General features: G+C 43.6%; 1 protein-coding gene across 1 annotated transcript; it reads right to left on the bottom strand.

The window, feature by feature from the left end:
* Nucleotides 1-424: 424 nt before the first annotated feature.
* NDUFV2 (NADH:ubiquinone oxidoreductase core subunit V2) lies at nucleotides 425-24,763 on the bottom strand. The gene is made up of 8 exons (XM_069957766.1): nucleotides 24,635-24,763; nucleotides 14,362-14,421; nucleotides 12,978-13,040; nucleotides 12,687-12,803; nucleotides 9,544-9,712; nucleotides 8,881-8,990; nucleotides 6,714-6,790; nucleotides 425-580 (listed from the first exon to the last, which is right to left on the bottom strand). The coding sequence occupies exons 1-8, from the start codon at nucleotides 24,674-24,676 to the stop codon at nucleotides 487-489; spliced, it is 732 nt and encodes a 243-aa protein (XP_069813867.1). The 5' UTR covers nucleotides 24,677-24,763; the 3' UTR covers nucleotides 425-486.
* Between the last annotated feature and the right edge of the window lie 663 nt (nucleotides 24,764-25,426).

Genomic DNA, 25,426 nt, shown 5'->3' with positions numbered 1-25,426 from the left:
TATTAGGACATATTCCCACTAAGTACTGAGAAGCGCAAACACAAAGGCTGGAATTAACGATCATGAACATTAATTCTGGCTGTAGGTAGCGTTAAACAACAGCCGTTCATGGCGGAACAGCCGTTGTTTGTACAGCGCGGGGACATAGTTATAAAGTGAATAGATGGTTGTCTCTGCTACTAGCATGACTGATTGCATACAATAACTTTATTCCAGCTGGAAGCAGGAATACAAGCTTCGTGCTTCAGACCATTGTTTTAATAAACTTAAACTGGATTTGTCAGATCCTTTCATCAGTGACTATTCCATTTTATCTAGCTAAACCCAAATGCCTTCTTTACCATCCCTTTAATCTGAAAGATGTCTGCTTCTTAGCAAGAGTTAAAATGTAATATAAAATGACTAACTTATTCTGCAATAGGTGTACAGGTTTACAACATAACTTTATTCATGTTTAGGTTTGCACATAGATACATTTACTATTGTTCAAAGGTCTGCCCTAACACCGACGCCAGGTCCTGGTGGGGGTGCGGTCAGAGATGTTAGTCCTCCACTAGGTTCACATGAGAATCTGCCATTTCTGGAAAAAACAGAAACATAAGATAAGCCACTACATCCCTGGGCATCAATGTATACATAACAGTATATACAAAAGTAAACTTACTAGACAACTTCAAACTAAATAAAATAATAAATTACATCCCATATACATGTTATGAGGAAAAAATTTTAAACCAGCATGTTGCATAGTTATTGGATGCTGTACGGGAGAAGAGAGGACACTAAAGCTAGCTATATACAGTGGTACCTTGGTTTAAGGGCTCTCAGTTTTTCAAAATTGTGACTTTGTTTAAGAGAGTTGCTTTGGTTTAAGAGCTCCCTGTACTGGGTGGGGGGCATGGTCTGCATAGCGGGGTCTACAGCACTGTACTCTGACCTAGGAAGTCTCCCTCACCTTCCAATTCACAGCAGATCCACTTCAGGCTGGGGCTTACATCAGAGGACAGGACTGTGAGGTAATCTCTTCATAGCTGTAACCCCTCTCTCTCCCCCATCCTCTCTATTACTGTACAGTTACTTATAATATCACAATCTGCTGTTTCTGAATGTTTTACATGTTATTCAGAATAATAAATCATCATTTTTGGGGTGTGGAACCAATTGTCTGCATTTCCATGATTTCTTATTGGAAAATTTGCTTTGGTTTAAGAGTGGATTTGGATTACAAGCACAGCCCTGGAACGAACTATGCTCGTAATCCAAGGAACCACTGTATTTCAGATTACCCCACATACATATCCATGCACCTATATGTTGTACTAGTCGCTGCTGCCAGAAACCTTTGGCCCCAGCTTATCTCCCAAAGAACAAAAGAATTGGACATGTTAAATTCCAACATGCCCGACTCTTCTTTCCCCCAACGTTTGCCATTATGGAGAATCAAGATACCCCTATACACATTATAAGGTTGCCTAGTTAAGCAACATTATTTTTTTTTTGCAAACAAATTTTTATTGAAATTTTGAGCACATTACAGAATCACTGAAACAATGAAAAAATATACACTGTTTATAAAGCAGCAATGTGCATTTTACAAATACAGTGATCCTTCAACTTACAACAGGATACAATATTTTCAACATGCAATGTTCCTTTTTGAATCATTGTAACTTGAGACCAGACTCAACATACAATGCTACAGACAGAATCTGAATAAGAAATAGTAACACCCCAGTATTACTTAAGTGGATGAAGTCATTGGCTGTCTAATATCTCCTCTCTACAGTACAGTGCAGTACATGTCCTGTACTGCTGTGTGTCTGGTATCTCCTCTCTACAGTACAATGAGATACAGGTCCTGTACTGCTGTGTGTGTCTAGTATCTCCTATATACAGTACAGTGTGATACACACAGCAGTACAGGACATGTAGTATCTGGTATCTCCTCTCTACAGTATAGTGTGATACTACATGTCCTGTACTGCTGTGTGTCTAGTATCTCCTCTGTACAGTGTAGTGTGATACTACATGTCCTGTACTGCGGTGTGTATCTGGTATCTCCTCTCTACAATACAGTGTGACACTACATGTCCTGTACTGCTGTGTATCTAGTATCTCCTCTCTACAGTTTCCATAGAATTATGGACTCAACATACAATGGTTGTCCCAGAACCAATGAATATTGTATGTTGAGGGACCACTGTAATACAAAAGGACAACTATCCCCATCCCTCCCATATTCCCAACTCCCCCATCCCTCCCCTGCTCGCAGTATCAGAGCCAAGCTAACATTATTCTAATGTGTGTAGCTAGCTTTGGGATAACTCCAAAACTCATCCCCTATCCTATGATAACAAGATGATTGGTAAGGGTCCCTCACAGATACTGAAAATACAGTTTAACTATCCCCCTAATAAATGCAGCAGTAGTACACGTGTGGCCAATTCTACATTCAGGTTAAGGACTCACAATGTGTGCAAGTCCCAACGAGAATGACTGGTGACCTGTACATAGGCACCAGCAGTTATATCCACACTGATCAGCTTATTATTACCCCTAATCCTATGGATAAGGTAGAATTTTTACTGTTGGGAATACTCTTTTAAAGTCTAACATATTACATACATTGACATATAGATGCAATTTCCAAGAATTCCACAAAATATTAGGGGGTGGACTTTATCAAGATTGGTATCTTATTCGCCACTTGCACCTCACCAGATTTATTATTAAGAAATCATGCAAAAAAGAGCAGTGGAGCCTCTTATGGAGCAATGCACCTAGGATTTTACTGCATTGAGCGCTTTAACCAGCAGGTGATAGTGTTATTGTTAGCTGGTCTCCCTGAGATCAGCGATCTGTTTCTCTTATGGCTCTACTAGGCATTGCTCCCACCTAGCCACAATCCTGCTCCACACTGATGAGGGGCAACACCCCGAAACAGTTGTCAGTGGATGAATACCCAGCCTTGTTTTTTTTCTTGTCATTACAGTGGTTTATGGGGCCACTTAATATGGCGTTTTCCCTACAGGAGCGACCCATTTGCTGGTCCTGTGTTTTGAGACTCTTAAATAAGGCTCTAAAGGCTCTTTTTTGCATATTTCTATTTCCAAGGGAGCAATGCACCTAGGATTTCACTGTACTGAGCACTTTAACCGGCAGCCCGTGTGTTCTATTTGGCTGGTCTCCCCGAGATCTGTGATCTGTTTCCTGTATTAACCCCTTAAGGTCAAAGCCAATTTTCGTTGTTGCGCTTTTGCTTTTTCCACTTTATGTTTAAAAGTCCATAGCACTTGCATTTTTTCACTGAGAGACACATATAAGCCCTTATTTTTTGCAAAACCAATTGTACTTTGCAATGACAGGCATTGTTTTTCCATAAAATATGCTGCGAAACCGGGAAAAAAATCATTTGCGCTGTCGAATTGAAAAAAAAACAACGGAATATTTACATATACTAAATATGTTTATTTATATTTATAAAATGGGAAAAGGGGGTTGATTTGGACTTTTATTAAGGGTGGAGATTTTACTTTTTTCTTTTACATTAACTAGAAGTCCCCCTGGGGGACTTGTATATACACAGCAAAGATCCATTAGATCGGTGATACATTGCACTGGCCTACTGCGACACTGAGGCCCGGCCAGAAGAACGTATCTCCCCCCCGCGATCGCATCGCGGGGGGGAGATCCGTCCCACTAGACACCAGGGATATGAAGTATAAAGCACTTCAGTGTAGCTGTCAGGTTTGACAACTGCATTAAAGTGCCTAATTAGCCGGCGCGGCAACAGGACCCGCGCCGGCTAATAGAGGCGCTCCCCGGCTGCAGATCACAGCCGGGAGCGGTGCTGTTCAGAGAGGGGTCCTGACGGGACCCCTCTCTGAACTCCCCCCCACGGCACCATGACGTACCAGGTACGTCATGGGTCGCTAAGGGGTTAAGAAATCAGGCAGTGAAGCTGGCAGTGTGCCCTACATCTATGAGCTAGTGTAGATTTTTTGCTACAATTTACTCTACATCTGCTATGCCTTCTGCAAGACCCGCTTTATTGCAAGCCCCACCTACTTGACACTCTTTATCCTGATTCAGTGCTCTGCATTTATACAATGGAATGCATTAGCATATGAACACAATAAAATGGCCCAGCACATCAATATGGCAGCGTCCTCTGCCATATAACCTTAGATAAGCATTTTAAAATCTAACCTTTTGTTAACTTTTATTTAAAGAGTCATACCTCTGTATGACAATACATTGTTAGCTGTGCATATTAAATGCAAATGTGATCTTAATATATCTACTAATTTCAGAGAGCATAGAATGCCCTTGTTGCGTCCTGGGCTATACATATAAAATTATCATACCCAGTAACCCAAAGCTAGGGCTGACAGGCAAGTGATAAAGGGAGCCCCCTTCTATTTGTTAGCACAGTAGAGAACCAGAATGTGTTAACGACGGTGATCACAAGCGGGTTACCAAGTCTATAGACTGGATTATTACTGGACACGTGCCACCGCTAATGTTGGCAGCAAAAAAGCAGGGAGAGGAGAAATCACAGGAATGCCGAAAGAGGGAACAGGAAGATGGGTATTCAGGTCCTTGTGGAAAGAGTCTAGAAGGCCAGGAATAGTCTGTGCTGTGGGGGGGAAGTGGTTAAGGAACTGGGACTGCAAGTAGGCACAACAGGGATTCATTGTGTGTGGTGATCGCTTTCTGACATGTCCTCCAGTTTCTACAATGTAGGAAATATGGCAATATTATGGATGGCCATTTATAGCCATTTGTAACCAGTCCTAGAGCAGTGTAACAGTCAGGAGTACTCATGAGGGGAAATAGACTATGGGAAAACATAAGACTGTCCTGGGGTACGTTCAGCAGGTGATGCAGCTATTGTCCTGAAAAACAACTTTTAAACTGGCATGGCCTAGAGTGTCTGTGCATTAGGCTGGCACACCCTCTCTGTCCCTCCTCCCAGCCCTCCTCCTCATTAGGAATGCTCCAGCCAGGTATTCTACTATTCCTCACTTGTCTGAACACTGCACAGGTGCCTTAACGATCCAGCCCATGTGCCGTGCTCACACAGGTCATGAATAATAGAATCTACCTGGAGCATTCCTAATGATGGGGAGGAGGGACAGAAAGGTTGTGCCAGCCTAATGCACAGACACTCTGGGCCACGCCAATTTGACACAGGACTGCAAGTTTAAAAGTTGTTTTCAGGACAATAACTGCATCACCTGCCGATTGGACCCCAGGACAGATCTTGGATTAAAAGCAGCTATCTAAAGGTACACAAGGTTTGGGGTGGGCAGACTGTGGGTACAGAGTTACTTCATTAACTTCCCCCCCCCCCCCCCCCCCTTTTAATAATAAAGTTTTTTTATTTTTCTAATTTCACATAAAACAAGTACATATGGCATTATATATATTTGATACACACTGAACAAAGATCGCCTCCCCCCCCCCCCGGGCATGGCACAAAAATAATTAAAAAAAAAAAAACAGAAAAAACCCTTCAGTTTAAATTTTTTAAATTTCCTTCCAAAACTTCTATACCTTTTTGCAACGTCTGGTAGCGTTAACTGAGCTTTTAGAGGCAATGTTTTCATAATTCCTTACCTTCTCTACCACCCTACCCCATTCCTCATATCATGGTGTGGAATCGCCCAACCAATGTCTGGCTATTATCACCTTAGCTACTCCCAATATTTTCAAGAGGAAATTTCCTCCCTCCCCATAGTCGACTAGACCCCCTAAGATTACTTTTACTTTGGTCAGTTGTAACACTTTCCCCAGACACAATTCTGAATGCTGAAGAACCCTACTCCAGAATCTTTGTACCTTGGGGCAGGCCCATACTAGATGAACCAGGTCGGCTTCGGCCAAGCAACACTTATTACAACACAGAAGTCCTTTTTTCCAAAACTTAGACGTAGTTTTAGGTGTATAGTAGAGCCAGTAAAACAACTTAGAATGAATTAATCTGTGTGACATACCCACCAACCCTCTACCTAAATTAGTTATACATAACACCCAAGTTTCTTCCGGTATGTGTCCCAACTTTATTTCCCATTTACTCTTCACCTTATCCAATTGAGGAGTTTTTCTTTCCAACACCAACCATCTATATAATTGTGTACGTATTACTTAATTAACTTTAAGGGTGCGTTCACACATACCGCATTAGGTTTCGAAGTAAAATCCCCTGCGATAATCGGTACAGTTAGTCTATGGCCCTGCATTCTCACAGCAGATTTTCATTTTGCTGCGAGAAGGTAGTGAAAGCCATATTTAATATATTAGCTGCCGGGCTGGTAAAAATAATAAATCGCAAATGCTTACCTGCCTGCGCTGCCCTGGTGTGCTCCTGTTTCAGTCTCCTGGTCCCGGCTAACTGATGGCCCGCTCAGCCAATCAGTGTGCTGTCCAGCTACAGCCAGTGTGCTGGGCCACTCAGCCAATTAGTGAGCTGTCCCGCTACAGCCAATGCAAGCATTAAATATTCATCTGTGAATCAGTCTAATAAGATGTCTACATGCTAGTGAGCTGGGCTGTCCTGGTCATTTATAGGCTATATTAGAGTAAATTTGCCAACTGCTAGCAGTAAAATATAATAATGCTGAACTTCTGCTGCCTATATAAGCTACCTTACCTACACCCTAAGTTTCTGATAAGCCACACATACAAGTAGTATTATGTGCATCTGTTACCTTGGTCCAGGATCAGGAACCTTTCCAGCCTTCAGGTCATCGATGATACTTTCAATATCCTTTGGCAACAGATCCTCCTGAAAAATGTATTAGGTACTTGCATCAATATATTCCACAGATATGGCAACGCTCAGTTATATTGCTAAAAAAGCATGGCAAATCAGGGCTGTGTATTATGGATCAGTTAACAATTTGGAACTTTATTCAAAACATTTATAATTTAGGTTTGCTTTTTGTTGAAAAAAAAAAAAAAACAGTTCCTAAGGCCCACAACACCCAACCAAAAGACATTTAGAAAAGAAAGCAGGGATCTTATTGGTTGCTGTGGATAACCAGATATTATGTCACTAATACATGAAACATCAATTTGATACAGTAAAGGAGAAATGAGGGTGAAGAGTTCACACTGAGGAAGACATCTATAGGCAGCTACTGCAGTGGTGACATCTGTTGGCTAAAATAAAGTACTACACATCTTTAAGGGCAGGAATATTTAGGGGGATATATATATATATATAATATCTCCCTATCTTTTTTTTTTTTTATGTATAGGAAAGACTACAGTTTCCTATACAATTGGTCAATGGAAAGAAACCTATACTAATCAGTTTTTATTGTTTATTATTTTATTTTTAACAATAGGACCCTATGGTCATCATACACTACAATAATCCAGTATGGTGGCATATACTGGAACCTTCTGTTAGAGATATACATCAGACACTTTTATTATATATCACAGATAAAATGCCCAGCCAAATTCTGCACAAACGCATAAATGAAGCCACAAGTATCTGGCACACACTAGTGCATACAGCTATAAGGAAGAACCAGTAACTCATAAGACTACATAGGACAACTCCACTCAAAACACATACACATCACTACTTTCTATTAAAATTTTTTATATATATATATATATATATATATATATATATATATATATATATATATATATATCAGCAACGGCAAGTCTTATCAGATCACTGAATAACTACAATTATAAATTTGTGAACTATAGAAAGAGGAGTAAATATATTGCCTCCTATTGTATTCTCATGGTCCCTAGATACACAAATATGTACTCCTGATTGTAAAAGTAAATCTACACCATTGAAGAAGATGGATAGATCAGGAGCTGGTTAGTAAAGGGAATGTTGGGACATGTAAATGTATGTTACAACCACAGAACTATGTTCTTAAAGTCAGCAAAGGGTTCAGCAATAAAATGTAATAAAACTGTTGTAGGGTAAATGGCTCATAAGGGCAGCGTAGGTCACAGTCTGTGGTTCCTGTCCATCTCATGGAATCCATACCCTTACTTACATTTATTTCAGCATTCTCCACCACACCATATTTATTGTCACGGTATTTGCTTGCAGAGCGGTTATGTAGAAGGAACAGTCTTATCTCGTGTGCATGTGTACCCCCCTCCGTGTAAACACCATCTGCACATCTAAAACCCTTAAAGTCTCACTGTATTGCAGCCAGATTAGCAGGTGGATTATCCAGCCAGCTACTCGGCAACAATCTCAATATAGATATATGTTAGGCAAACATTTTTGCAGATAAGTCTGTACAGAGAAACACGAGAACAGCATTCAAAAGGCTTGTATTAACAAAATCCTGTTCTTAGTATGGGTAACAACCACCTTGCATTTTTAAGCTCCAGTACACCGCTTGTGTCTAAGGCCAAAACTGCCAAGATCATCTACATATAGGTTTAAAAAAAAAAAAAAAAAAAAAATCAAAAGCCAAAATACAAGACCCTTTAGGAATACTCAGTAATTTTGCATCTAAAATATCCAGTTACAGTTGTAGCTACTTTTTGTTTAATGATGTCATAATTTATAAACTTGTATCTTTTTTTATAGACAATAACTATTTATTATTCTTCACACCTCTGTCTAAATGTTCGCTCCCTATCCTAAGTAGCTCTGAAGATGTTGTGTCCGTCATACCACCAGACTTATGAACAGACTGTTCTTATGTTATTAGCCAAGAATTCCACATGAGTTCATTGGCTTTTTAACACAGAATGTTAACAGCCCCTCCATTGTAGTGACTAGTAGGGATCTCAGTCAGTTTGGATGGAGTCATTCAGATACATCAGAAGATAGATTCCTATATCAAGGATGCTTTAAAGTGTATAAACTGATATACTCACATAATAATGGTCATTAATTTGCACCATCGGTGCGTTTACACAGGCACCAAGACACTCAACTTCTGTCAGTGTGAACATCTTATCAGGTGTGGTTTCTCCAGCATGTATACCTAGGAATAGAAAGCAGCATTAGCCTGTAAAACAAAGACTACAGTTATAATGCAAGCAAATCATAGACACAAAGCAACTCAGGATGCGATTCTCAAGTTTTCTAGAACATGTCACCAAATATACCATATACTGGCCACACACAGGATTTATTTTTCCCATCCTAGACATTTATGGCATTTCCACAGGATATACCATGTCTGAAACTGATTTCAGAGGCCATAACTGCATTTATTACCAGAATGGGGTACTCAGATCCCATCCAGAGTCCAGCGTGTTCATTCCTATGTAAATTATCATAAAAACACACTTTGGCCAGGTGTGTATATTCATATTACACACAGAGAACTTTATGGGGATGATATTGCTGTTTATGCATTTTATAAAATCTCTCAGTTGTGACAGTGTATACCTACGTACTGCAGCAGTCCTCCTGCTAGTGATCACATGGGCACATTAATGGCGCCCACGCAGTCGTTTAAACACAAAGTTTGCACAAATAAAATGCTTACAGATAGGTTGGTTATTTTAGAAACAGAGATAAAATGGACATACCAAGTTTCTTTTGGATAGCTTCCAGTATGGAATCAGAATCTCGAAGCATACAAGGTGTTGTAGTACAAATCTGAATGTGGTATTTTCCTACAGGTTTCCTATTAAACATGGTATAGAAGGTTGCCACTTCATACACTCTCATGGCAGGCATATCCAAGACTTCGGCTACCTGAAACACAATACTGATTATCAAAACTAATCTTTTAGATGTTGCTATAATGGGGTTAAACTATTTGTTAGAAGTAAATCTAAACTATACAAAAACAGCTTATAACAACTTATAAAATAAGGAGAAGTCCGGCGAAAATTTTATTAAAGTATTGTATTGCCCACAAAAGTTATACAAATCACCAATATAAACTTAACACGGCAAATGCACATAGGGTAGCTTCACTACGGGTAGCTTCACACGTACCGTATCGCTGCGTGTTTGGTGCGATTTTTACATGCGAGTTTTGATTTTCACTTGAAAATCATGTGAAAATCAAAACTTGCATGTAAAAATTGCACCAAACACGCAGCAATAAAAACGCAGCGTTAAATACGTAGCGATACGGTACATGTGAAGGCACCCATAAAGTGATTTTTTTCCCTGCACTTACTACTGCATCAAAGCTTCACTTCCTGGATAAAATGGTGATGTCACGACCCGATTCCTAGCTGTGCGGGCTGTAGCTGCTGGAGAGGATGATGGCAGAGGGATGCTCAGTGTCCCTCCAGTGTCCTGTGTCCCTCAGTGTCCCTCTGCCATCATCCAATACAATACGTCAATAAAAATTTTCGCCAGGCTTGTTTAAAATATCCAAGTCCCCACTGCATCCTATTGGGATATGCTGATCAAAATTAAACACAGGGCTTATATATTTCCACATCGAAAATACATAATGGGATGCATTTCATTATCCGCATGCCCCAGATGTCAGGCCTCAAACAGAGACATATACCACTGTTTTTGGGATTGCTCTGAGATCCAGATCTTCTGGAAACAAGTTAAAGATCTCACCTGTACTAACCTGTTATGTACCTTAGACTCCCGAATGGGTTACATAGATTACACTGCCCACACCTGCTCAAAAGAAACCAAAAGGCTTCTCTTCATGATATCTGCAGCTTCTAGGAAATCTATATTGCAGGAAAGGCCATTGGTATGGCTTTTTCTACAGAAATCAACTTTAATTTTTTTTTAGAATGGACTTACATAAAGAGTCCAAGGTCAAAACCTTTTTTCTACTCTGGGTTTCCTTTATTCAAATTATGCCTGCTAGAATCCAACAGAAACTACGGAATGCGTTCCAACACACCACTTAGTACTTAGAACAGCCCAATCCCCCTATTTGATCTGAGTTTAGCTTCTCCTATTTACGGTCCTCTTCCCTTGTTGTCACCCTCTTGGAGAGCGGCTTGCTCCCTGGCATTTGCTACCACACTGCTTTGCCTGCACTTAATTTGTTTTCTGTTTTTTTTACTAGTTTACACTGGTTCATGTTTGCCTGTCCAGATGTGGCAGAAAGTTACCGTGTTAACCACAATTATCCATATCTCTCACAATGTCCGAGGACTGGATAGCGTCTCTCACATTGTACCGCTAAGGTTTAATAACTATGCACTGTGAAACTGTGTCGTTGGTTGATGTACCTACTCTTTGGGAACCGCTGCCATGCTCCCCCACCTACACCTCCCCTTCTACCCATACCTCTCATCCCCCTACCCTATTGACCATTATAGGCTGTTTTCATGTTGGAAACTTGATAAAAACATATTTAAAAAAATATCCAAGTCCATTGTATTGAAAAGGGTCAGTCATGCTTTCAATACAGTTCATAGACTATAGGCATGTACAGGTGAGGATTTTTTAATGCACATTCTGCAAATAGAGCCAAAGTGCAAAGTGAGCATAGACTGACATTTTAATTTTTATCTAAAAAATACATCCATTTGTAGTAAAACATTGATTTGTAGTTTACACCATTGAACAACAAGAAAGAGAGAACCTACTGAACTGGTGGCTGTGGTGAAATTACTAGAAAATGGTGCACCACAGAGAAATTTTTGGCTTTATGGCTAAACAAATGTTTTTAACATGGAGTTTGCAGTAAAGTACACTGTACAACACTTACTTCAATCGGTTAACAGCTAAATAATGCTGAACCTTCCAGCAACTCCCAAACAAACCAGAAAGCCAAAATTCATTCCCATAAATATTCTTATAGCTGATATGGCTTAAGAAATCCCACTCTGAGCCTATTTGTGTGACTACCACGCGCCGCAGCACCAAGAATAAATGCATGTGACGTGCATGCATTTACTCACGGTGCGGCGCGCACAGCCGCAGACTCCACTTCCGCCCGCCGCTCTGTCTTGGCACCATGTCACCCATGATGGGGACCATTCTTTTCAGCTATTTATACTGGCTTATTCCCATAACGCATTGACTCTTGACGAAGCCGCAATCTAGCGGCGATACGCGTGGGGTATTTTTCTATCAGCTACACAGAGACAAGTTATTTTTGTGGGTATGACTTATCGATATAAAAGGGATTGATTGCTGTTACATTATATTGCACAATTGTTCCGTCTTAATCTAGTCCCTCCTTCTTTTGCGGGCTTATTGGGCCTGCTGTTTGTAGCAGTGGACTTTCACCTGTATTGTAGGTGCTGCCGTTCTTTTTTGTATTTTAGATGTTTTTATCTGCTGTATAGCCAGCGTTAATGAAGCTATTTTATTGGATATTTTTGGTGTGCGCTGTACTTTATACCCCATCCTTCCCTGTCCGTCTTTTGTTCATTGATGTACTTTATGTTAGGGTGGTCAGCAGCACCAACCACCATTATTATCTCTAGTCATTTCTCACCTCATCCTTTATTTACAACTGTCCGACACAGGTGTCCGTCCGGAGGGAGCAAAACACCCAGTGGCATACTAGGAAGGGGTAAATTGCCATGTGGGGCCACCCTTCTTGGGGCGATACCTCCATCTAGGTGCAGCAAGAATTGCTGCCCAGATCAGTCCTGTTCCTGTAATAGGCTGAAAATCCCTTTAGGTTTCCACTTGGCTAAAAATAAAAAATGCATTTAAACATTATAGCATAAAGAACCATCCTTAGCTTTTGAAGCACATTACTTTTCAATCCAGCTCATCGTACCTTGTTCATAGCAGAGATAGGCAACCATCCATGCTGTCTCTGTGCCAGATCGAGTACAGGGATTACAGCTGAAGCTTTGTGACCTTCTGGGTAGTTGCCAATAATAGCCTCTATTCTCTGGAACAGAAATAAATAATAAAAAGACAAAATATAAATCTCTGCAGTGTCAGAGCAGCCCAGAATGAAAAGCCAAGCAATTTAGATGCCGGCTCTGCAGCCGCTAATGGGGTTATATAAAAGGCAACGTCTGAGTGCTCTAATGTTATATAACCCAAAGTGCACACAACGTACCTTGTAATTTTCTTCACTGAACTCAAAGGGAGTATCTGGGTTGTTCTCGGGGGTATCTCTATGCTGCAATAAACAAATGGGAACAACATCTGAGTAGAAGAGAATTATGCATATTTATGTATACACATCTGACCGGCGGCCTCACATCACAGCCATCAGGTATGGTCCCTCTGCTTACAGGCTGACACATTTCTCTAATCCTCCTCCCAGATAATAAAAAGTCATCACCGTGGTCACAGGATGAGGGGTTCCCCCCCCCTCCCCAAAATCTCTGAAAGATGTTACAGCAACAAAACTGGATTGCACACTACTATTATAGACTAATATATCACAGATATATCATAAAGATCATAGATCCTATCATGAAAACAAATCATATTAAAATTTTTACTCTACATTCAGGCTAGGCCAGGGCGATATTAGCCTAAATCCATAATGCAGTTAATCGTACATGTAGCTGCAGTAACTATAAATGAACAATAATTATGACACCCCCCTTTTGCAAGCCACACCCCTTTATGCAATACAGGTATACAGCCACTAGAGGTATACCGTTATGTACACATTATAGACCGTGTATACACAGGGGGTCACATAGGGATAGGGGTGTATAACTATACAGGGGGCATAGACCCAGGCACATAGGCATAGGTGTGTATGACTATACAGGGGGGCACATAGGCATAGGTGTGTATGACTATACAGGGGGGCACATAGGCATAGGTGTGTATGACTATACAGGGAGGCACATATACATATACTGTGCCCTTCAGCGCACTGACAGGCCAGGCCGGGCGGGGGTGCACTGACGGACAGGACAGGTGGGGGTGAAGCACACTGACGGGACTGGGGGGGGGGGGTGCACTAACGGGATGGATGAGGGGGGGGGTGCACTGACGGAATGGGTGAGGGGGGCCCCTAACAGGCCAGGCGGGGGGTGCTCTGACACATACAGCGATGCACCAACCTGTGCAGCGCTCAGACCTCAGACAGGGAGATGAAAATACCGCAAATACTGTCCTGGCAAAGTTGATGTCGGTGAACCGACGCCAGAGACGGTATCGTTATTTTCACGGTATATCGCCCAGCCCTAATTCAGGCAATAGACTCCATGGCTCCATAGTGCATGGTCCTTTAATTTCTCACCCCCAACTCCCTGCCCACCCATTTGCTGAGCAGGATGTAGATCAATAAAGTTCCCATCCATCTGACTATTCAGGATAAAGTACAGTACCTATTTTTTCCGACTGACCACAGGTCCTCTTTAAGGAGATACGATGCAAGATTTAATTACTCAAATTACTTTATTATATCGGTATTCTGTACCCAAAATCAAGGCTCTAAAAGGTGAAGAGTTGCTATTGATGGTAAAATGTTAACTTACCACAAATGAGGCTCCCCCAGCTCCGCTGCATCTTGTCGTTTTGTGTAAGTACCGTCGTATCTGCAAACACATGGAGAAAAAAAGAAGTGTTAGACTGTATGTTCATCACACTGGACTGAAATCATAGACTGCAATCTGTCTTCAGACACAAAGGAGAATAGCAGAACCCTATCCAATGCTTTTTATTTCTACAAATGCTGAGTAGGCAATAGGAACCGTGGGCCTATTCTTCTGGTGACAGTAGTCCAGCTGAGACGCTTTGTCACAGGACACACTGTGCAGTTCACAGATGTATGACTGCAAGACGTGATGGAGCTCCTAGTTCCTCTGTCTCTGCTTTTAGCTAGAGATCAGTGATGTGCTGAGGTCACCATAAAGCACCCAGGATCAGCACATAGTGTGCTGGGAGAACTGACATTTATGCATCTCTGTCATATAAATAAAACATTTCAATGGAAATACTTTGTAAGTCCCAAAAATTGCCCATGATAGTAAAATACAGATTACGGCTAAATTCCAGCTACATATAAACAACGGCTGCTAATGGGCACTCAAAACAACGGCCGCTGTTTTAAATGAAAAGCTGTATTAAAGTCTATGGACAACGGCCGGAAAAAAATGACATGAACATTATTTCTACGGCCGTTGTTCAATACATTGTGTGAAACAATGGCCATTGTTTGCATTGACTTCAATGCAAATGCTTGCATTATGAAAAGAACGGTTGTTTTAATTGAAAAAGTATAGTGTGTGAACCTAGCCTACAAGTGCAACTACTTCATCAAAGATATAATTAAAGTATTAATTATAACTTAATATTAAAAATACCTGACATGTCATAGCGACATAAGTGTATACTGGTCGTGGTCTGGCGGGTGAGAACCCCCCAATGGCTAGAACAAAGGGGCAGCCGTGCGCAGGAGTGCATGCTCTGCCCCTTCCCCTCTGCTACAGGGAGCTGAATTCCGTAGACTGATCGTATTAGCTGGCAGGACATCAGGGAACACGGGAGGTATGTATAGTTTTTAATTTTTTTTTACACAGTCATCAGCTGTCAGGCGGACATTGCTATTACACGTAGCGATGCTTGCTCAATGATTTTAGGTTGTCATCAGGTAATTGTTGTCTTCATAACACAGAGCAATTCAGCAAATTATCGCTCCATGTAAAAGGGCCCTAATAGCACATGTTGAAAGATCACGATCAGTCTGCTGTATGTTGCCCTATGCAACAGGAGAGGCGGCAGCAGAACCCCGCTGACGTCTAAGGATTGTTCGGGCGACCCCTCCTGCTGCTTCCTGCTTTCTGTCTGTAATAGCACAGCGCCTCGAGCGGGAAATGTGGTGAGCTGACAGGGCGGCACTCGCTTTCCCAGGGCATCGGGCTGTGTAATTTGGCCTTTAGCTTCACTTCTCCAAGTGTCCAAGCATCGGGGGGGGGAATTAGCCACACCTAGTATGTCCAACTATTTTCTTGCTTCCTAACTGGTGTACGCACATTGGTGGTTGGATCTGGATCTGGTAATATGGCCGTTACCCTGGCTGGGACACTGACAGGCTCCTATGACCCTTTTATATTGCTTTCAGCTCTCTACCACCACCACCCAACCTATATACACACGGTGGCTTGGCTATGGTCTGTGGATCACAACAAGCTTTCAACTGCTTATCTTTCCCCTTAAACCCCTATCTGGCTTAGCCCTCATATGCCAAATCTACTCTCATTTTTGGGCTCGGTTATGTGGGATGAAATTTTCTTCTGATCTATTCTCAGAGTCACATACATAGAATTGGAGTTAAAGCCTCAGATCTGTCAAGTAAGTATCAAGCTGTTACTGGCTCTTTTTGCACACTAAAAGTAAAGCCCTTCTGGCGGCTAATAATGCAATTTCTATCAGACCACTTTGAGTTCCCCATTCCCCATGCTGACAGTGTTAAACTAGGACCCTGACCTCCCATTCATTTGATTATACAATATCTGATGTCCTACAATTCCATAAACTGTTACGTTAGATAAACTACTGCCGCACTTATGTCTCATCATCTGGCGGCCCATGCTGCCCAAGGTATGTGAACATTGGAGAACAGCAGTCTCAGCGTCTATAACAGATAAGATGGCAGTGCCAGAGTGAGTTACCCGTGTGATCACTTCCTCTGCTTTCCCCTTCTGTATCCACTTTTGTGCTAAGTGAAAGCAGACAGCTTATATGTAGCAATAGGAAATCCTGCTGCCAGTACTTGTCCTGTTATGGCATTTTGGATACTGTACTATAAAGCTTTGTGGATTTCTCCTTCAGCTAGCCGAGGGGTTTCTCCTTACATCACGTATCTATAGGTCTTTTGCGTCAGGGCTGTGAAGTCGGTAAGCCGCAGCTCTGACTCAGACTCCTGAATTTTATCAGGACTGACTCTGACTCAGACTCCTGCTCCTTCATAAATGGCCGGTCAGATACCAGGGGAGTTATTTATCACACTGGCTCAGCAGCTTCTCCCTAATGTCCTACATGATCCTGGGGTGAGGGAATAAAGGAATACTGTATATAAAGCAGATTCTCCTGTGTGTGCAGTGGATGCAGCCAGTCTCCAGCCTCCATGTCCTGAACAACTCACAACTAGACTAGATGGAGCTGGTGGTCTTTTCCTGCTGACAGTCTTCTATGTTTCTAACTAAATATTCACCATACTTAAAGAAACACTGCTAACAATGCCAGATCCCTGTAATATAGAGGTCAGACATAGTGATATACAGGGGGTCACACATAGTGATATAGAGAGGGGTCACACATAATGATATAAAAAGGTCACTGTGCGGGCACACAATAGCATGCACACACACACTCAGCCTGCTGCAGCCATAGCGCACACCACACACACTCTGCTTTCTGCGGCCATAGCACACATACACACAACCTTCTGCAGCCATAGTGCGCGCGCGCGTACACACACACACACGCGCGCGAACACAGCTTGCTGCAGCCATAGCACACGTACACACAGCCTGCTGCAGCCATAGCACACGTACACACAGCCTGCTGCAGTCATAGTACGTACACACACACACACACACAGCCTACTGCAGCCATAGCGCGCACACACACACACACACACACACACACAGCTGCAGCCATAGCACACTGAAGAAAAACACACAATCTTCTCCCAGAGAGAAAACCTCACAGAGGACAGAGGTTACTGCTACACTACTTATGTCTTCTCCTCCTCCTCCTCTATATTACACAGGATATCTCCATATTACACTGCTGCTCAAATACAATCATCCAGCATCCAGGAGGAGAACAGCACAGATCTCCCCTCACACAATGGACTCTTTCAGCTCAGAAACAAACTGCCAAATAGTGACCGACAACTTTTCCCCGACCACCCTTATCTGATGGTGCCAGTGTCCTATTAGAATGTTGCTCATAACATATATTCATGAGCAAAACTTGTAAAATGCATATCAAGATTCTACATTTTTTAAAGATTTTTTTTAAAGCTGGAGTCTGAGTCGGTACATTTTTTTCCAACTCCAGCCAAAACTAGTTCCGACTCCAACTCCAAGCTTTGCGTTGCTCTGCTTTTGGGGATCATTTGACAGTATACATGCACATATGTTGGATAGGTTCTAATATTAGGAAATTCTGAGTTTATAGAGTTGGGGTCTGCTGATTGCATAGGTCCCAGCAGGGAAACATTGCATTCTGATTATTGTCACAGGACCCCAACAGCCCCAATAAATAATTTGACAAATCACTTTCTCCACAGCTCCTCTATTATCCTAATTTTGTTATCAGATATTCACCAGAAATGCATAGGTACAGGGGCTGCTGGGAACACACTTCTGAGGCATTTTTCATGTGGAGCTGATAGGGCATCACCTTTAATAAGTAAGTGACTCTATGTCTTAAAGGGGTTATCCAGGATTATAGAAATGACAGCTTTCTTCCAGAAACAGCACCACTCTTGTAAAAAAAAAAAAAAAAAAAAAAAAAAAAAAAAAAAAAAAAGGGAGGTGGGAGACCATGCTGCTGGGACAAGTTGTATTTGTAAAGTGCCAGTGCATCCATATCCATAATATTGTAAACTACATAGTATAATCCATCCAGCATAAAGTGCATATATTAAAGTGCCAGTGCCAATAGCTTCAGTACGCTGATAGGAGTCACATATATACAGACAATTACATATGGATGAAAAGTAAAATTTACCGGTATGCAACACCGTTCCCAGTCCACTGGCCCCCCACCTCACACTCCAACGCCGTTTCGCTCCTTGCTTCGTCAGGGAGTAGTGAGGTGGGGGTCAATGGGCCCTAAATGTGCATCCACAAACGCTGATTGGCCAGTATAGTTTTTAAATGGACTATAGGTTTAACTCCTTAAGGACAGAGCCCAAAATGACCTTAAGGACCGCGCCAATTTTCAGTTTAGCATTTTCTTTTTTTCCTTGTCGCCTTCTAAGAGCTATAACTCTTATTTTTTCTATCTATAGGGCCATGTGAGGGCTGTTTTTTTTCAGGAACAGGAATACTTTGTAATGGTGTCTTTTAATCCACCATAACACATAAATATTATTTATGTGGTGAAATTGGAAATTCCATGTTTACGTTATGCACTTGTTAGTAAAACTGACATGATATATTTATTCTATAAGTCAGTCTGAATACAGTGATATGCAGTTTATATAGCTTTTCTAATGTTTTACTATTTTTATTAACAGTAAAACCTTTTTTTTCAAATAGGTGTGATTACAATGGCCCTTTTGTCACTCTTATAGCGCTTTCATTTGATCACTTACGGGACTGTAAGGGGTGTAATTTTTTGCACCATGATCTCTAGTTTTTATTTGTGTAGATGAGACGTATTGATCAGTCTATATTAATTTTATTTTAAATACAATTTAATAAAAATCAATCTTGTTTGTTTGTTTGTTTTTTTACTGCTTTTTGTTTACGCCATGCGGGAACAATATTGTTTTATTTTTATAGATCGGACAACTACATACACTACAGCATGTGTGTATACAGTATTGTATACAGTACAGTGGTGCCTTGGATTACGAGCATAAATTCTTTCCGGGACCGTGCTTGTAATCCAAATCCACTCTTATACCAAAGCAAATTTTCCCATAAGAAATCATTGAAATGTAGACAATTGGTTCCACACCCCAAAAAATAATTTTATAATCATTATAGCAGCAGTGTGTATAGCTGAGTGTAAGTGCAAGCACATTATAGCGGCAGTGTGTATAGCTGAGTGTGAGTGCAAGCACATTATAGCAGGAATGGACAGGATGGGAAACACAAGGACTGATAGAGACTGCAGGAAGGAATGAGCAGGGCAGATGTGGACACAGTATAGCAGCACTCTCTGTCCGGGGAGAGAGGGGTTAAAGCTATAAAAGAGATTACCCCCACAGTCCTGTCCCCTGATGCAAGCCCCAGCCTGAAGTGGATCTGCTATAAATTGGAAGGTGAGAGAGACTTCCTGGGTCAGAGTACTGTGCTGCAGACCCCGCCCCTCCCCCACTCACGCTCCCACCCAAAACCAGGAGCTCTTAAACCAAAGCAATGCTTTTAAACCAAGTCACAATTTTGAAAAACTGTGAGCTCTTCTTGCAAAACGCTCTTAAACCAAGTTACTCTTAAACCAAGGTACCACTGTGTGTGTGTATATTATATACACACACACACAGAAAGTTTTTTTTAAACTGGAAAAGTTGGATGATTTAATTTTTTATTGGTAGAGAGGCTGTGTCATGTTTTAAAAACTTTAAAAAAAAATTAATTTTACATGGGGGACTTTAACATTTTTACATTACATTCACTGATCATTGCTACATAGCACTGATCAGTGTAATCTGCGATCATTGCATAGAGCCTGCCTGTGGGAGACTCTATACAATGATCGCTGATCAGATAGCCGGCAGGAAGGTAAGGGACCTCCGGCAGTCAGATAGAACGATTGGAACTGCCGCAGTCACACTGCAGGGTCCTGATTGGACAAGTTCAGGAGCATGACAGGGGTTAATGGCGGGCCACCACGCATTTGCAGCAGCCCGTCATTAACAGTAAGGACCTGGCAGCTGATAGAAGCCGGTCCCCATGTGCTATGGAGTGAACTCAGCTCCTGAACTCACTTCATAGTGCTGCCGGACACACTGGCATACTGGTACGTCATGGGTCCTTAAGTGACAGGTATGGGTCGCGTATGGGTCCTTAAGGGGTTAAAACTGCACACAACCTAAAGACAGGCATGTTTTTCTAATCCTTCAATGCAGACATGATATTAATAAGATGATATTTGTCCACAAAATTAAAGGGGTAGTGCGGCGCTCAGAAATTATTCACAAAATAACACACATTACAAAGTTATACAACTTTGTAATGTATGTTATGTCTGTGAATCGCCCCGTTCCCCGTGTCCCCCCACCCCCACCCATGTACCCGGAAGTGTGTGGTGCATTATACATTACCTGATCCATGTCGAGGGCTGTACGCCATCTTGTGCCAAACATCATCTTCAAACGGACGGCCGAGTCGCTGCCGGCCGCCCCCCCCCCTCCGCCGCGTCACAACTGTGCTCAGCCGCGATTGGCTGAGCACAGTTATGCTCAGCCAATCGCGGCTGAGCATCGGATGACGCTGCAGAGGGCGGCCGGCATTCAGAACAGACAGAGCTGTTCGCCGGCCGCCCGAAGAAGACGTCACTCGCTGAAGATCGGAGACTGGTGTCGGCACGTGACAGGTGACTATAGCGCACCACACTTCCGGGTACACAGGTGGGGGTGGTGGGACATGGGGAAGGGGGCCATTCACAGAACTTAACATAACTTACAAAGTTGTATAACTTTGTACTGTGTGTTAGTCTGTGAATAATTCTTTACCGCCACACTACCCCTTTAAGCCTCCAATGATGAGCTGGTAATCAGCTGGGGTGAATACACATTTCCAGAAAGATCCACATCACTTATATATCACCTATTCAAATACATGGGCCACCCTAACACATGGCTCTCTTACCAATGGTTTTCAGCATCTTTGGTACCCTGGGGCTTTCTGCAGCAATACATGATAGGGAATAAGTTTTAGGGCCCAAATTTATCACAGGGTGTAAACTATACATTGGTGTAAACTGCCCACATCAACCAATCACAGCCCAGCTTTCATTTTATCAGGGCCATCAGAGAAACATATTCATAATAAAAAAACAAAAGCAATAATTAAAGTGACTCTGTACCCACGATCTGTCCCCCCCCCCAAAACTGCTTGTACCTTCGGATAGCTGCATTTAATCCGAGATCTGTCCTGGGGTCTGTTCGGCCGGTGATGCAGTTATTGTTTTAAAAACAACTTTTAAACTTGCAGCGCTGTGTCTAACAGCCGGGGCTTACATTAGTATATGCATTAGGCTGGCACACCCTCTCCTTCCCTTCTCCCACCCTCCTCATGATTAGGAATGCTCCAGGCAGATTGCTTCCTATTCCCCAGCTTTGTGCATAATGAACATGGGCTGGATCGTTAATACACCTGTGCAAAGCTCAAACAGCAGTAAATGTTCCTGGATCATTCCTAATGCTGAGGAGGGAAGGAGAGGTGTGCCAGCCTAATGCATATACAAATGTAATGCTGCGTTTACACGTAACGATTATTGTGCGAATTTGCGCGATAACGGTCAAATTCGAATGATAATCGTACGTGTAAACGCAGTGAACGATGCACGATAAATCGTACATTTTGATCTTTCATCAGGTCATCAAATCGTCGTTCATCGTACGCAAAGAATTTGCAAATCGTTCCATGTGAACAGTCGTTCGCCGATTTAACGTACGATATATTGTACCATCTAAACGCTGATCGTTATAAAAAAAAAACGTAAATCCGACATCGCTAATCGTACGATCGGGCCAATAATCGTTACATGTAAACGCAGCATAAGCCCCGGCCGTTAGACACACCGCTGTAGGATTAAAAATTGTTTTTAAAACAACAACTGCATCCCCTGCCGAACAGACCCCAGGACAGATCTTGGAGTAAAAGCAGCTATCAGAAGGTACAAGGGGTTTGGGGGGGACAGAGTCGCTTTAAGTGTAGCTGCATCCCATTACATTTCTCTGTGGATCGAGCTGTGTAAGGGCTTGTTTTTAAAAAAAAATAATTTTACATTTTTCTGGGTACCATTTTGGGCTACACATGAATTTTCAATTGCTTTCTTTTCAGTTTCTTGGGAGGTGGATTACAAAAATACATCAGTTTTGGCAAAGTTTTTTCATTTTTATTTTTTAAAATGTTTACCTTGTGGCCACAAATCTGGCCTTGCGGGTAGTTGCGGACAAATGATGGCCCCTGGCAGCAATCATGTTACCTGCCCAGAAACCACTAGGTGCCATACAACCACAGTTAACTGAATCTGTCAACTGCAATTCACACTCCAAACTGCTGACACCATTGGCTAGCTGTTAATTCAAGGAGACACATGATATCTTTCATATGGCCAGCTGCGTTTTCAGGATGTAGAGAAATGCTCTTATTATCAAAGAGGCGTTCCTGAGCTCCTGAACACACTGGGTGGCGGGAGCACCCACCCCCAACACACCGGGCAGCGGCATCAGCACACCCACCCCCAATACACCAGGAAGCAGCATCTACCCCCAACACACCGGGCAGCGGCATCAGCACACCCACCTCCAATACACCAGGCAACGGCATCTACCCCCAACACACCGGGCAGCTTTATCAGCACACCCACCCCCAACACACCGGGCAGCTTTATCAGCACACCCACCCCCAACACACCGGGCAGCTTTATCAGCACACCCACCCCCAACACACCGGGCAGCTTTATCAGCACACCCACCCCCAACACACCGGGCAGCTTTATCAGCACACCCACCCCCAACACACCGGGCAGCTTTATCAGCACACCCACCCCCAACACACCGGGCAGCTTTATCAGCACACCCACCCCCAACACACCGGGCAGCTTTATCAGCACACCCACCCCCAACACACCGGGCAGCTTTATCAGCACACCCACCCCCAACACACCGGGCAGCTTTATCAGCACACCCACCCCCAACACACCGGGCAGCTTTATCAGCACACCCACCCCCAACACACCGGGCAGCGGCATCAGCACACCCACCCCCAACACACCGGGCAGCGGCATCAGCACACCCACCCCCAACACAACGGGCAGCGGCATCAGCACACCCACCCCCAACACACCGGGCAGCGGCATCAGCACACCCACCCCCAACACACCGGGCAGCGGCATCAGCACACCCACCCCCAACACACCGGGCAGCGGCATCAGCACACCCACCCCCAACACACCGGGCAGCGGCATCAGCACACCCACCCTCAACACAACGGGCAGCGGCATCAGCACACCCACCCCCAACACAACGGGCAGCGGCATCAGCACACCCACCCCCAATTCACCGGGCAGCGGCATCAGCACACCCACCCCCAATACACCAGGAAGCAGCATCTACCCCCAACACACCGGGCAGCGGCATCAGCACACCCAACCCCAACACACCGGGCAGAGGCATCAGCACACCCACCCCCAACACACCGGGCAGAGGCATCAGCACACCCTCCCCCAACACACCGGGCAGAGGCATCAGCACACCCACCCCCAATACACCAGGAAGCAGCATCTACCCCCAACACACCGGGCAGTGGCATCAGCACACCCACCCCCAATCCACCGGGCAGCAGCAGCAGCCCCCCCAATCCACCGGGCAGCAGCAGCAGCCCCCCCAATCCACCGGGCAGCAGCAGCAGCCCCCCCAATCCACCAGGCAGCAGCAGCCCCCCAAATCCACCGGGCAGCAGCAGCCCCCCAAATCCACCGGGCAGCAGCAGCCCCCCAAATCCACCGGGCAGCAGCAGCCCCCCAAATCCACCGGGCAGCAGCAGCCCCCCAAATCCACCGGGCAGCAGTAGCCCCCCCCCCCCCCCAATACTCTCTGGAGGAGCGCCCCCATCCCTCCTGTGATTGCACTCCTCCCCATTGATGTATACACTGCTGACAGTTACACCCAGCACAGCTCCGCACATGTGCACATTAGACTCCATCCCGTCCCTGCAGTCCTGCTGGACGGAGGAGCAGCCCCGGGGGTCACGGCTTCAGGACCGGTGACAGCTGGAGGTGGCGGCCGCGCTCTGCGGACACTGAAGGTCGTGCACACACTCGGAGCCCACACGGTGGATACACAGCCCTCATCTGCCGCCACCGGACACCACCTCCAGCACACTGTGTACTCACCGAGCTGGTGACCCCGGCCCGGAGCCTGGAGCACAGGAACATGGCGGCTCAGGTCACAGCTACTCTGGGCCACAAGAGCACCGGAGGCAGACAGACAGCACTGGCAGAGCTCCGAGCTAAGGGAGCAACCTGACAGCCAATAGGAACACAGCTCATTCAAGGACGAATCAAGCAAACGCTGAATAACCGAGTCACGTGCTCGGCGTGGTGACGTCATCTGTCAGTGAGCTGCAGAAACTTAAAGGGGCTCAGTTCTCCGTCAAGTGCTTCTATCCCTTTCGTTTAAGCGATAATTCGGGATTCAAGGCGTCCATACACCTTATAATAATGTATGCCTAAAGGTGGAGAAGGAAAAGGGCTGGGATGAAGAGAGAGGGAAAAAGTAACAATAAATAGAAGATAAATAAAGGGATACTTTGGGTTAGGAGCATAATTCGTTCTGGGAGCAAACTTGTAATGATAGAGATGAGAGAATTCACAGTGAGAAGGAAGCAAAGCACTCCATTCCTATCTGCAATCTGCTCAAGCTTCCCGCTTTGAAGTCCATGCCGCTCCTCCCCTAGTGCTGCGGAAAGATGGATCCAGTCCTGGGAAAGTGGGAGAATGCCAGGATTGTTGATTTTTTTATTACATTTTATATTTTAAAAAATTAATAAAAAGTTATCAATATGTTTGATCTACACAAATGTTATATTAATAATAACTCGAGTTCATGACGCAAAAAATGACATCCCATACAGCCCCGTAGGTGAAAAAATAAAAGCGCTATACGAGTCACAATAGGGTTGTTGT

The sequence above is a fragment of the Dendropsophus ebraccatus genome, chromosome 2 (assembly GCF_027789765.1).
Source record: "Dendropsophus ebraccatus isolate aDenEbr1 chromosome 2, aDenEbr1.pat, whole genome shotgun sequence".
Lineage (NCBI taxonomy): Eukaryota > Metazoa > Chordata > Amphibia > Anura > Hylidae > Dendropsophus > Dendropsophus ebraccatus.
The sequence above is the reverse complement of the archived record's forward strand: the minus strand, read 5'-3'. Positions and strand labels throughout refer to the sequence as shown.